Source organism: Arachis hypogaea, chromosome 19 (assembly GCF_003086295.3).
Source record: "Arachis hypogaea cultivar Tifrunner chromosome 19, arahy.Tifrunner.gnm2.J5K5, whole genome shotgun sequence".
Classification (NCBI taxonomy): Eukaryota; Viridiplantae; Streptophyta; class Magnoliopsida; order Fabales; family Fabaceae; genus Arachis; species Arachis hypogaea.
In genome coordinates, this window is record NC_092054.1 from 9660941 (window position 1) to 9672884 (window position 11944).

At 31.7% G+C, this 11944-nt stretch overlaps 2 protein-coding genes across 2 annotated transcripts; both read left to right on the forward strand.

Annotated features, from left to right (window-relative positions):
• The first annotated feature begins 207 nt into the window (after positions 1 to 207).
• On the forward strand, positions 208 to 894 carry LOC140182119 (uncharacterized). The gene has a single exon (XM_072228236.1). The coding sequence runs from the start codon at positions 208 to 210 to the stop codon at positions 892 to 894; it is 687 nt and encodes a 228-aa protein (XP_072084337.1).
• A 426-nt stretch (positions 895 to 1320) lies between these two features.
• On the forward strand, positions 1321 to 1866 carry LOC140182120 (uncharacterized). Its single transcript, XM_072228237.1, has one exon. The coding sequence runs from the start codon at positions 1321 to 1323 to the stop codon at positions 1864 to 1866; it is 546 nt and encodes a 181-aa protein (XP_072084338.1).
• The last annotated feature ends 10078 nt before the right edge of the window (positions 1867 to 11944 follow it).

An 11944-nucleotide genomic window follows, 5' to 3' on the forward strand; every position in this document is an offset into this window, starting at 1 on the left:
CTATTAACATCCAACAATATCTCAAGACCAGAACATGTTTGGGATAGATGTTGGCATGAACTCTCAGATGATATTTTGTATCGACAGAGAGCCGTGATGAACATGAGTGGTGAGTTTCTATTAATTACAATGATAAAAGTTCTTCCTTATTGATCATTTTTAGTTTGATTGAATTTTTATGGTATCGTATAATATACAAAGTTAACAATGTCAGATGATGAGATTAAGCAATTGTGCTTAATGGATATAGACAAGATCTTACATTCCTATGGTAAGACCTTGAAAGACTATCCTCCTATGCCTTTAGCAACTGAAGTTGATAATTCTTTGTTAACCGAAAGGGTTATAAGGGAAGAGCTAAACTTTAACAGGGATGATTTAAAGAAAAATGCCTCAGATATGTTAGCCATCGCAACACCTGAGCAGAGATATGCATTCGATAAAATTGTTACAGCTGTGTATTGTGATGAAGGGGGTTTTTTCTTTGTGTATGGTCATGGAGGTACTGGAAAAACATTTCTCTGGAACCTTATGTCTGCTGAGATTCGCTCAAGGGGTGATATAGTGTTAAACGTTGCTTCGAGTGGTATTGCATCTTTACTTCTTCCCAATGGAAGAACAGCACACTCAAGGTTCAAAATACCGCTGAATATAACTGAGGATTCTGTATGTAACATCAAACCTGGTTCCCCTCAAGCAATGTTACTGTTGAAAGCCAAACTTATAATTTGGGATGAGGCCCCAATGGTTAGTAGGTACTGCTATGAAGCGCTTGACATATGCTTGGGTGACATCATGAGGTGTTCTCCAACATATAACAAAGATTTGCCCTTTGGAGGAAAAGTGGTTGTACTAGGTGGAGACTTTAGACAAATTCTTCCTGTCATTCCATGAGGATCGAGACAAGATATCGTTCATTCAACAGTGAATTCGTCTTACCTTTGGAAGTTTTGCCAGGTGCTCAAACTAACAAAAAACATGAGACTCTCTGTAGGGACGACTGCTTCAGATCAAGACGAGACAGAGCAATTTGGTGAGTGGTTATTGAAAGTTGGTGATGGTCTAATAGGTGACAATATGGATGGTGAATCTGAGATATGTCTTCCAGGAGATATTGTTATTCCTTCTTCGGACCAGGCATTTGATGAGTTAGTTCATTTTTCTTATCCAAATATTCTGGAAAACATGTCCTCAAAGGATTTTTTCAAAGCAAGAACTATACTGGCTCCCACACTAGACATCGTTGAAGAGGTCAACAACCATCTGATAGCTATCATTCCTGGAGGATAAAAATTATATCTTAGTTCGGATTCCATATGTATGGATGAAGGGAATATGGAGAGTCAACTAGATCTCTATGGTCCTGAATTACTGAATAGCATAAATTGCTCTGGTTTGCCTCCACATAAATTAGTACTCAAGGTTGGTGTTCCGGTGATGTTACTGAGGAATATTGACCAATCCAGTGGTCTTTGTAATGGTACAAGGCTACAAGTTAGGAAGCTTGGAAATCATGTCATAGAATGCGAAGTCTTAACGGGTAACAATGTTGGTCATATTGCTTTGATTCCAAGAATGAATATGGTACCAACAAATGAAACCGTCCCAGTTAGATTCCAACGAAGACAGTTTTCCATAATAGTATCGTTTGCCATGACAATTAATAAGTCTCAGGGACAAACTTTATCTCATGTTGGATTGTACTTGCCCAGACCAGTTTTTACACATGGCCAACTATATGTGGCACTTTCAAGAGTTAAGAGTAAGAGAGGTTTAAAAGTTTTACTTATGAATCACGTAGGAATGTCTGCAAATTCAACTATCAATGTTGTTTATAGAGAAGTCTTTGAAAAAATAGTATTCTAATGTAATATTTTAATTTTATTTTAAATTCTATATCAGTGAATAATTATTTTACTTTAAAATATATAAATAATTATTACTTCCTTTTTAAGTTAAACTTTGATTTGATAATAATTTTTAAATATCTTAAAATAATAATTATTTTGTATTTTTTTTAAGTATCGAAGCATATAAATTTTTTTCTTACTTTTATAAATTTTTCCGTGCTGAGCACGGATTTATACACTAGTTTCTTATAAAAGTGGATATTTAAATTAATTAAATAATATTATTTAACTAATAAAAACTGACTAAAAACTAAAAATTTAAAAACAAATAACATTTTTCTCCTCTACAAAAATTACTCTATAATTTATAATTTAACATTGGTTAACTCAGGATCTCAGGCCCGTTTGGTTCATGTCCTTGTTCAATGGAGACATGGATACGGTGGCAAGTGTACACTATTTATTTATTGAGACATAAAATTTAAATGAATACAGTTACATGCAAATATACATATAAAATATATGTATTTAGTATATCTGTTTTAAATTGTGACACTAAGATATAATTCATGAAACACAATTTTTTTAATTCTATCTCTAATTATTTTTAAAATTTTAAATTTATCTTTTATCCTAATTTTCATAACTCTCCCTCTTCTTCTGAGTTCATTCCACCTTTCTATCTTTCACTGTCTTCCTCCTTTGTTCGCCTCTTCTCTTCTCATCTCTCCCCCTCTCTCTCCCCTTTGCTGCAGTCCCCCGTCTCCCTCTCAACGTTGTTATCGTCACCATCGTCGTCGTGTCTTTGGCCGCCTCTGTTCCTCTTTGTTTGCGCCGACGCCTCTTTCACTTTGCCTCCAAATCTGTATTCGTCACTACCCTCTTCACTCCTCGTCCACTGCGTTGCCCTCTGCCATCACCGTCCCCGTCTTCGTGCCACTTCCAGATCTGACTTGGCCTGTCTTTCTTCTCTGTTGCTCGTACCGACATCTTTGTTGTCTCGCTAGCTTCTAGATCTGTCTTCACCAGTCTCTCTTCTCTTTAGATCGCGCCGGCGCTGATGCCTCCATCGGCTCTCCTTGCATATAGATCTATCCTCGCTACCTCTATATCTATTTTTCAAATTGCGCCCGCTTCCTATGTTTTATTGGCCATTTTTTTTTGGGAAAGTATGAGGAGCCAATATCCTAATTGTACAATGCATACAATGGGGGTTTAATTGTAATTAAAATTAAACTATGGATAACTAATTAATTGTTTCATATTTAAAATTTGAATAAAATTAGGATTCTCCTCAGTGACCTCAATACAAACGGCAGCCCTAATTCTAATCTCCTCTCAGCGCCGTTCTTCTTCTTCTTTTCTTTCAGCACCGGGGTCCCCGCTTCCTCCCTCATGCTGCCATCATCCACCGCACCAAACTCCCCTCGCGTCGCCCTCCTCAATCGCGCCCCAGCGGGCGCGTCCTCCCTCATGTCTCCCTCTACCATGATACAACGACTCCGACCATCGTTAGCACGGCCGTTAAAGCTCGCCACCGTTTGCTGCCCGACGGCCTCCTCCCTGCTCACCACCGGGCTTGTTGCGATTCTGCTTTCCGCGACTGACGCCCACCAACACGATAATCTTCTCTCTGTAATGCTGTTTCAATTTGTATGTTTTTAATGTCATTAATTTTTCATATTTGAATAAAGTTTGTTGGATATTTTGTGGATTTTTTTTTCATCATTATTCTAATTAGTCATGGGAACTCAAGGACCAACTGATCACAACTCTCTTACTAATGGCTCTGTAAGTCTCTATATCTATCTATTTTTTGTATATTATTTTTATCATTATTGTATTGCAACAAATAAGTTCTTGTTTCTGCCTAAACATGAATATGAATTTGACCATGAATAGAAAACAAAATTATTACTATTTAAACCGTTAAAATAAATCTTTTATTCACCATATTTTTTTCCTCAATTTTGTTGTGGCTTGTTGTCCTGTTGCTCATTTTTTGTTTTATCCCAAACACAATGATATTGAAGTCTCTTTCTTTCTTCTTCCTTGATCTCTTTCTTTTCTGAAAAATCGCAAAAAATCATGAGAATTTTGTGGAATAATAAACGTCCTTCTTTATTGTTTAGTCTAAAATATTTTATTTTTTCTAGTTTTGGGGTTTCTTTTTCATAAGGTTGGATGTTTAATTTACTCATTGAAAATTTTTTTTCCAAAGATGAAATTTATAGAAATTATTACTTTGTAACTTTCAGAAGACCAAAGCTTTTGGGATGATATTAAAGAAGAGCCAAGGTCTTTGGGTCCTCTTAGTCTCCAACAGGTATCAAATCAGGATTGTTTGCTTATTTCTATCAACTTCACTTAATGGTGAGTTTCTTTCTTTCTTTTTTTTCTATTTTTTTTTTAAATAAAATATAGGCATACAATGAATTTAGCCAATGGTCTAGTTATCCTGATATGTGCAATTTGCTATAGAATATTTGATCTTTTGGAACATAATTAAAGAATGATCCATGTTATGAGATGTTCACATAACTGCATTATTATGCATTATCACAAAAGGGTATAGAAAATAAAAAGAAAACAAAGTTTGTAGAATGATAAGTATGTGCTTGGTTTTCGTGATGACAAACACTTAGTCTTGAAATCTTTTTACTAACCTCTGAGTCCTGCAGTAGATACATTGAAGATTGAGCAGAGAAGGTCAAAGATTCTGAAAACAGACAACACTTGGATCCATAGAATCATGAACAGCAGCTGCTTTTCGGGTGAAGTTTGACAATTTTATTTCTTGATGTATTTAGATGACCACTTCTCAGTGTAAAAGAGATTATGTATGATGAAGTTGTTGCAAAATCAACCTATGTACTGAATATGATATTTCTGTTAGTTTATTATTTATTATATTGTATGATAAACATTATTTCTGGAGCAGATTACATGTGTTATTGCGTTGATGTAACTGTGTTCTTTTTTCTTTGTTTTAGAAACAATAAACTGATATATTATCACTGTACAAATTATTAAAATAAGACAACTAACCTGCATTATTGTTATATCCATACAAAAAATATGGTTCCCAAAGTTTATTATAGTTTTCTCAAAGACTAGCAGTGTCCGTTGGTGACACGGAAACAATACCCCTTTCAAGAAAGAATTAAAAAATGAAAAAGTTAGAGCAAAGCCAATTAAGCTCTCCCCTGGACCCCTGCTATGAAGTTTCTAAGTTATCATGTCTTGTTGCTAACTCCATGTTCACACTAATACGTTTTTGCAACGAAACAGAAATCCCTGGATCAAACATAATTTGCTGGATGTTCATATCGATAAGTATATAGATGGTTAATTGATAAACGATATAGATGGTTATTTCGATTATATAACACCACTTAGTGTAGTGACTTTATTATTATACTTATACACATATGTTGGATGTTCGTGTCTATGAATAACTAGATGTTCACAATTACTGTACAAGTCGATGGTTGATTTCGGGGCTTTGCCCGTGTTCACTATAGCACCGTTCAAGTTAACGATCATGAACTTTGCTCAAGGTTGACATCATGAATTAAATGCTTAACCAAATTTAAGTCATTCTCTTTTGAGATACGAAACATGAATCCCTGAATCAAGACATAAGAAGCTGGATGTTCATTTCAATAAGCATATAGATGGTTATTTTCATAAACAACATGGATATTCATTTTGATTAACTAGTAACTATGTCATGCCTAAATAATTATAGATCAACAGAGTCACAAGAATTCAAAAAGTAAAAAGATTGACCACAACTACGTCCTGCTAGTGTCCCATAATAAACTCCCAATACATTAACCAGTACATTAGCCAAACAAGCAAATTCAACTTTACACTAAAACATAAGCGGCCTACTTTAAATCACGAGAACTTTGTTCAAAGTTAACGATCATGAATTCAATGCTTAACCAAATTCAAGTCATTTGCCCATCTGATTTTTATTTAACGACTGCAGAATTTAGGACAGTTGGAACGCAGTTATCGGATAATTATTCACTATGTCCTCTGCAACTCAGCGCAAGATGCTCTTCGGTATATAACCTGATAAAAATTAGAGAGAATTCCCTCAGAAACAAAACGGGTTCCCTCACCCGACCTGTGTTATTGGCTGCAAAAGGCACCCGATCCAGAGTTCCCTTGCCAAGCGAAATAGCTGTCACCAGGCACGGTCGACGCGCGCGTAGGAAGGATGGGTGATGCACTTCGAGTCGGCGCTGATGGAGGCTCCAGTCCTCGGCGGTAAGACGTGCAGCGACGAGGAGCGAACCGGTTGCTGCCTGGGAGGGTTGACGCGCGCGAAGGAGCAATGGCGCTGCAGTTCTGTTCGCCGCCGGTGTAGGTTCAAGGTCAGGTGGAGGCACGGGGATGGGATGTTCAGCGGCGACTTTGGGTAGCTGTTCTGGATAGGGTTACCGTCGGTTGAGATGAGAGGAATGGATGAAAATTAGGATTAGGGATTATGTGGTTTTGTTAAACATAAAAAATGAACATCCCTTTTTGAATATAGAATAAATGTGGGTTATTTTTAATTTTATCTCATATTGGGCCATATAAATAGTCTATTATACACATTGTACAGATATTCTGTTGTCTCCTTAGCGAGATTTTTTTTTCATTAGTATATTTTGTTCAAGTTTCCTTTTTTTTTGTTAGAATCTCTATTTTAATTTTTTATGTATAAAATATTATTGATTTGGTTATTGGATTAGAGATTTTGATGATTGTTCATATTTATTTAGACCGAGGTCGAAAAATTAATGGCAGTAACGATAAAAAGCAATGCTGGTAATAGTATTGCAATAAATACACCACAGGAATAAATATGATATTTGGTTTAGAACAATAATAAAAAATAAAATAATCCTCTAATAAAATTTTTATTAAAAATTTAAATTTTAAAAAAATTAAAAAGTTAGTATTATAACTAAAAAATAATTTTAAAAGTATAACAACACTTTTTTAATAAAGACAATATTTTTAATTTGTCATTTGTTAAAAATCTAATGTATGATAATTTATTTAATAAATAAAATTAATTATTTTATTTAGTGATATTTTAAACGTCTTTATTTGAGTTTTTGTCTTTGTTAATAATCAATTAATCATTGTCAATTTCACTTGGATCGATATTATGACCTTATATGGGCAGCCAGTGAAACATGACTAATTATTAATTTCCTTTTATTAATTAAACATGAAGTTAATTAAGAAGGTAAAAATTTTATTTTTCAATAAAGGTTTTGATAAGTTTATGAAGTTTGTCAATAAAAATTACTTAATATATTTTATAAATTGAATTAGATTTAATATAAATGATATTATAATAGTGATAAAAAATTATAAAAATTAAATATTATACATTCAATTTATTCTTTTTTATTATGAGGACTCTTTTTAAAAAATAATAATAAATAATTATTTATACTATATATATGTAAAAAATTAACTATTAAATAATTATATAATATATATGTTAAAATATAAAATATTTATTAAAATTAAATAAACAATATATAATCTATAGATGAATATATAATAACTGATTTAATAGAAAATATATGAAATATTAAATTTATAAATAAAGATGCCCTCTTAAAAATCATACACAACTGCAATAAAAATATTCGTTAGTTAGTCCTTTAATATTTGGTTAGTTATCTCCGTTATTTTAGTTATTTAGTTTAGGGAGCTGTCAGTAGGACAATGCGAGTCCCAAACTAAGAGAACAACAACACGTGTTTTTAGATTCTAGAGTTTCCAAATCACAACCAAAATAAGGTGTTACAATTTGTAACAATTAGAAAACAAAAATAGGCTGTATATACACACGCACCTTGCATTGCACCCAACCACACCTTCATGAAATCAAACCCCCTTACTATCGCAAGAACACATTTCTACAACTATATGTGTATATATATATATATATATATATATATAGATGGAGGACAAATTCTTCTGTACTAAATTGCAGGACAGAAAAACTTATATATATCTTTTCTAATAGTATTTTTTATAAATTAAAAAAATATGCTAACAATAGTTTAAGAACACTATCTAATAATATCACAACTGAAAAAATTTGATAAAAATGCAAATCAAATATTAACTTTTTAGGTTTTTATGCATTGAGTACCGGAAAATTAAAATCTCTTTCATTTTGAAATTTAACTAATATGTATCTTAAAGAGTACATATAATATTATTTTAGTATCTTTAATAAATATAAACAAATGTGTTAAAACTAACTTTTTATATTTTTAAAAAAAATTCAATTAATATTTGCTACATTATTTTTTGTGTGATAGTCAATAAAAAATAAAAAAAAATTAAACTTAATTTTGATGCACTAACAATACAAAAATATTAATTTTATACAGTTGTATAATTATATTTTTTATAATTATTTTATATTTAAAATGCATCAAAATTAAATTCAAAATTATTAAACAATAATGTTAGGATTCATTTTAGTTCAATCTAAAAGTATTAAATAACCCTTAAAACGTTTGGGTATAAGTAAGACAAAATAAATGTTAGATGAAACATTAATATTTATCAACCTAAATAAGTTTTGGTTCCATTGCCAATTAATTAAACAAATTAGCCACATGTTAAAACTACAAAACAAAACAAAAAAAAAATTATAAAATAAAAGACTTATTTAAGTTATTTATTTAAAAGAATGTTAGAACATTAATAAATTTATTATTTAATAATAATTAATTAATAATATTTAAAATATAAATAAAAATATATTATTAAATTATTAAATTAAAAATATTAGTCAAAAAAATAAATTTTTTCATTATTTATCTACATGTTATAAATCACAATAATCTAGTAGTTAACAGTAATAACTAATTCATTTTACCTAATAAAACTGTAAAAAATAAAAAAAATTATATATATTATTATATATTCTAAAAAAAAATATATTATTATATAATTATTAAATAAATTTTAAATTTAAAATAAACTAAAACAACTAGAATATTTTTTTAAAAAAATAAACATAACAAAACAAAAAGAAAAAAAAAACGTAACCAATAAAAATAAGATAGAAATTAATACTATTTATGTATATTATCAGAACCGAACCGGTAATCAATCCGGTCATATGATCGGGTTACCGGTTATTAGTTCAACCGGTAAGATCATTAATTCACTCGGTTAACCCGTCAAACTAAAAAAATATAAATTATATTAATAAAATTAAAATAATGTCTTAAAACTTAAAATGCGAGTCTTATAAACATTAATAATCAAATATCAAGTCTTAAACATAACTAATAATCTAAAGAAGAGTTAATAAACTTGTTTCTAGTATAAAATATGTTCTCAATTTAAATCAACAAGAGCAGTTAAAGATAACACAATCATTAAATCAAGTCCAAGGGGTGAGCTCAAAGTCGGCATCAACATCTTCATAGGCAAATAGGAGCTGATCAACATTTTCCTCATTTTGATGGTGAATTATAAGTAAAGATATAAGTATACATATCTTTCTTTTCATGTGATGAAAGGAATTAAAATGTTACCCACATTTTAAATAATAAAAAATAACTATAAAAAGAATTTAATTCTCTCTCTATACAATCCTAATCTGTATGGTAGAGTGCCCCTGACCTGAGGGATTACTCTGAGCTTTCTGACGACCAGGTGAGGCACCAAGAAAGGACAGAAGCAAAAGCAGCGAAGTAAAAGCACAAGAAGCACAACCCAGAGTGACGACGAGGGTGACGGAGAGACGAGGTTGGCTGAGGGTATCGGCGGTGACTAGTGAACTGATGAGGCCGATTGATGAACTCAGAGCACGGCGAGGTGAGGGGAGAAGCAGTGACGGCCGGGAGAAGGAACCACGCCGCGGAGAGTGACGACGAGGGTGACAGAGAGACGAGGTTGGCTGGTGACTGATGAGGCCGATTGATGAACTCAGAGTCTCTCTCAAGACTCAAGAGATATTGCATTACTGCCATTAGGGAGATCACAGATGTGAGGCAATAGGAAAGGGGGATAGCCTAGGGTTTTATTTCAACGAAAGACAAGATCCAAGTTAGCAGAGTGAGAAAAACCCGAAAGGTTAAAATAAAAAAAGAATAATGTTGAAAAAAACCTACCGCCGCCGTTGAACAGAGGAGAATACTGGCGAGAGGCCGTGTAGAAAGAGGGCAGCAAGAAAAATTAAGCTAAGCTGAGAAGAAATAGTTATCTACGTTGAAATTACACCAAGAAATCAAAGAATTGTTGTAATCTTTGGAGGGAAAAGGATGGAAGGAGATGAAATGAGAGAGAGCTGCGGGAGAGATGTCACGCGGGTTTGGAGGGAAAAAAAAATGAGATTGAGAGAGGGTTTGCATTTTGTCAAAATTAACTGTTGATTTTAATTATATATATATATTAATATTAATTAAAAATTAATGATTAGATTACTAAAATATCAATGTTATATTTAAAAACTTTTCAATGTCATATGCTGACAAAAAAAGAAGAGAAATTCCAAAAAAAAAAAAGATTTAGTTAATATCTATCTACTTAATATATTAAAATTGGGTTTTCTCCAGCTGCTAAAGCTTAAAGGTGACGTGTCGATCTCTCACGCTTCTATTTTCTTCCAAAATGAGTGAAATTTTTTCTATTCTAAATTATTTTATAAAAAATATCTTTATTGTAATTATATTATAATTAATATTAATGAATAATATATAATATACTACTTTAGGAATATATCTTCATATAATTATATCAAATCAATATTTAATGCACTATTAAATTACTTATCAATTATCAATTAAAAATACTTTTAATAATAATAATAATAATAATAATAATAATAATAATGTGTGATAATGATATTATAACGCACATTAATTTTAAATATTTTTAGATATTTTAATTATATTAATTTTAAAAATATTGATATAATTCTAATTCTTATTCATTATTCAATAATAATAATAATAATAATAATAATAATAATATAAAATATAAGCCGTTATAATTTTTGTTCATATTTTAAAATTATAATTTTTTTATTACTTAAACCCGTTATAATTCTATTTTCTTATGATATTTATTTCAAGCATTTTAAGTTATTAAAATCGTACATGATAAATATCTTCAGAAATGTTTGTAACTAAAGAAATGCAAAAAACATTCATAACTTGTCTTATTTAGCATTCATTAATTGTTGCGACAATTAATTAATGCTAAATAAGGTAAATTCAGGTTTTTTTTTGTCTACCTAACATTACCTATATATCGGCGGTAACTGGTGACTTCGGCGGTGACTGATGAGGCCGATTGATGAACTCAGAGTCTTAGACACTCACTCAACTCTCAAGACTCAAGAGATACTGCATTATTGCCATTAGGAAGACCAGAGATGTGAGACAATGGAAAAGGGGGATAGCCTAGGGTTTCATTTCAATGAAAAGGGGAATATTAGAACAACGCCGTTTAGTATACAAATAAAAAATAAAATAAAAAATTTTGTACTATCCGGACCGGGTCAAATAACCCGTTCGGGTCGCTGGTTTTATCAAAAATCTGACCGAATGAACCGAATTTCTCCGATCAATTATATTTTCGGTTCAACGTATGATTCGGTCCGACTAGACAATCAGGTGACCGGATTTCCGGTTGAACCGGCCGGGTCGAGTCAGGTCTGATTACTATGATTTATTGAATGAAGTAACATTCTTCCACCACCTCCACTGCTCCTCCTACGCTCGCAGCATCCACAAGATGTTCTATGTTGACGGCAATATAAAGTTATGACCGCCAAGTTCTGTTTACCAGGGGAGATGATGCCATAACCTCTTTCAAAGTACTTCATCCTCAATAATGACATAGACATCAGTAACCTTACCAGCGAATACGATCTGTATTGTTACAGTTTCGGTTCATGAGGAGGATTTTTTAGACACCTTCAAAAAAGGCAGCGGCGTCGTTCTCCTCAGGTACCTGTTCCGTCGAGTGGACCTTGCATCTAGAACTTCAATGCTCTCCTTTAATTTGTTTTTTTTTTAAATTTGTTAATGTGTTTGACT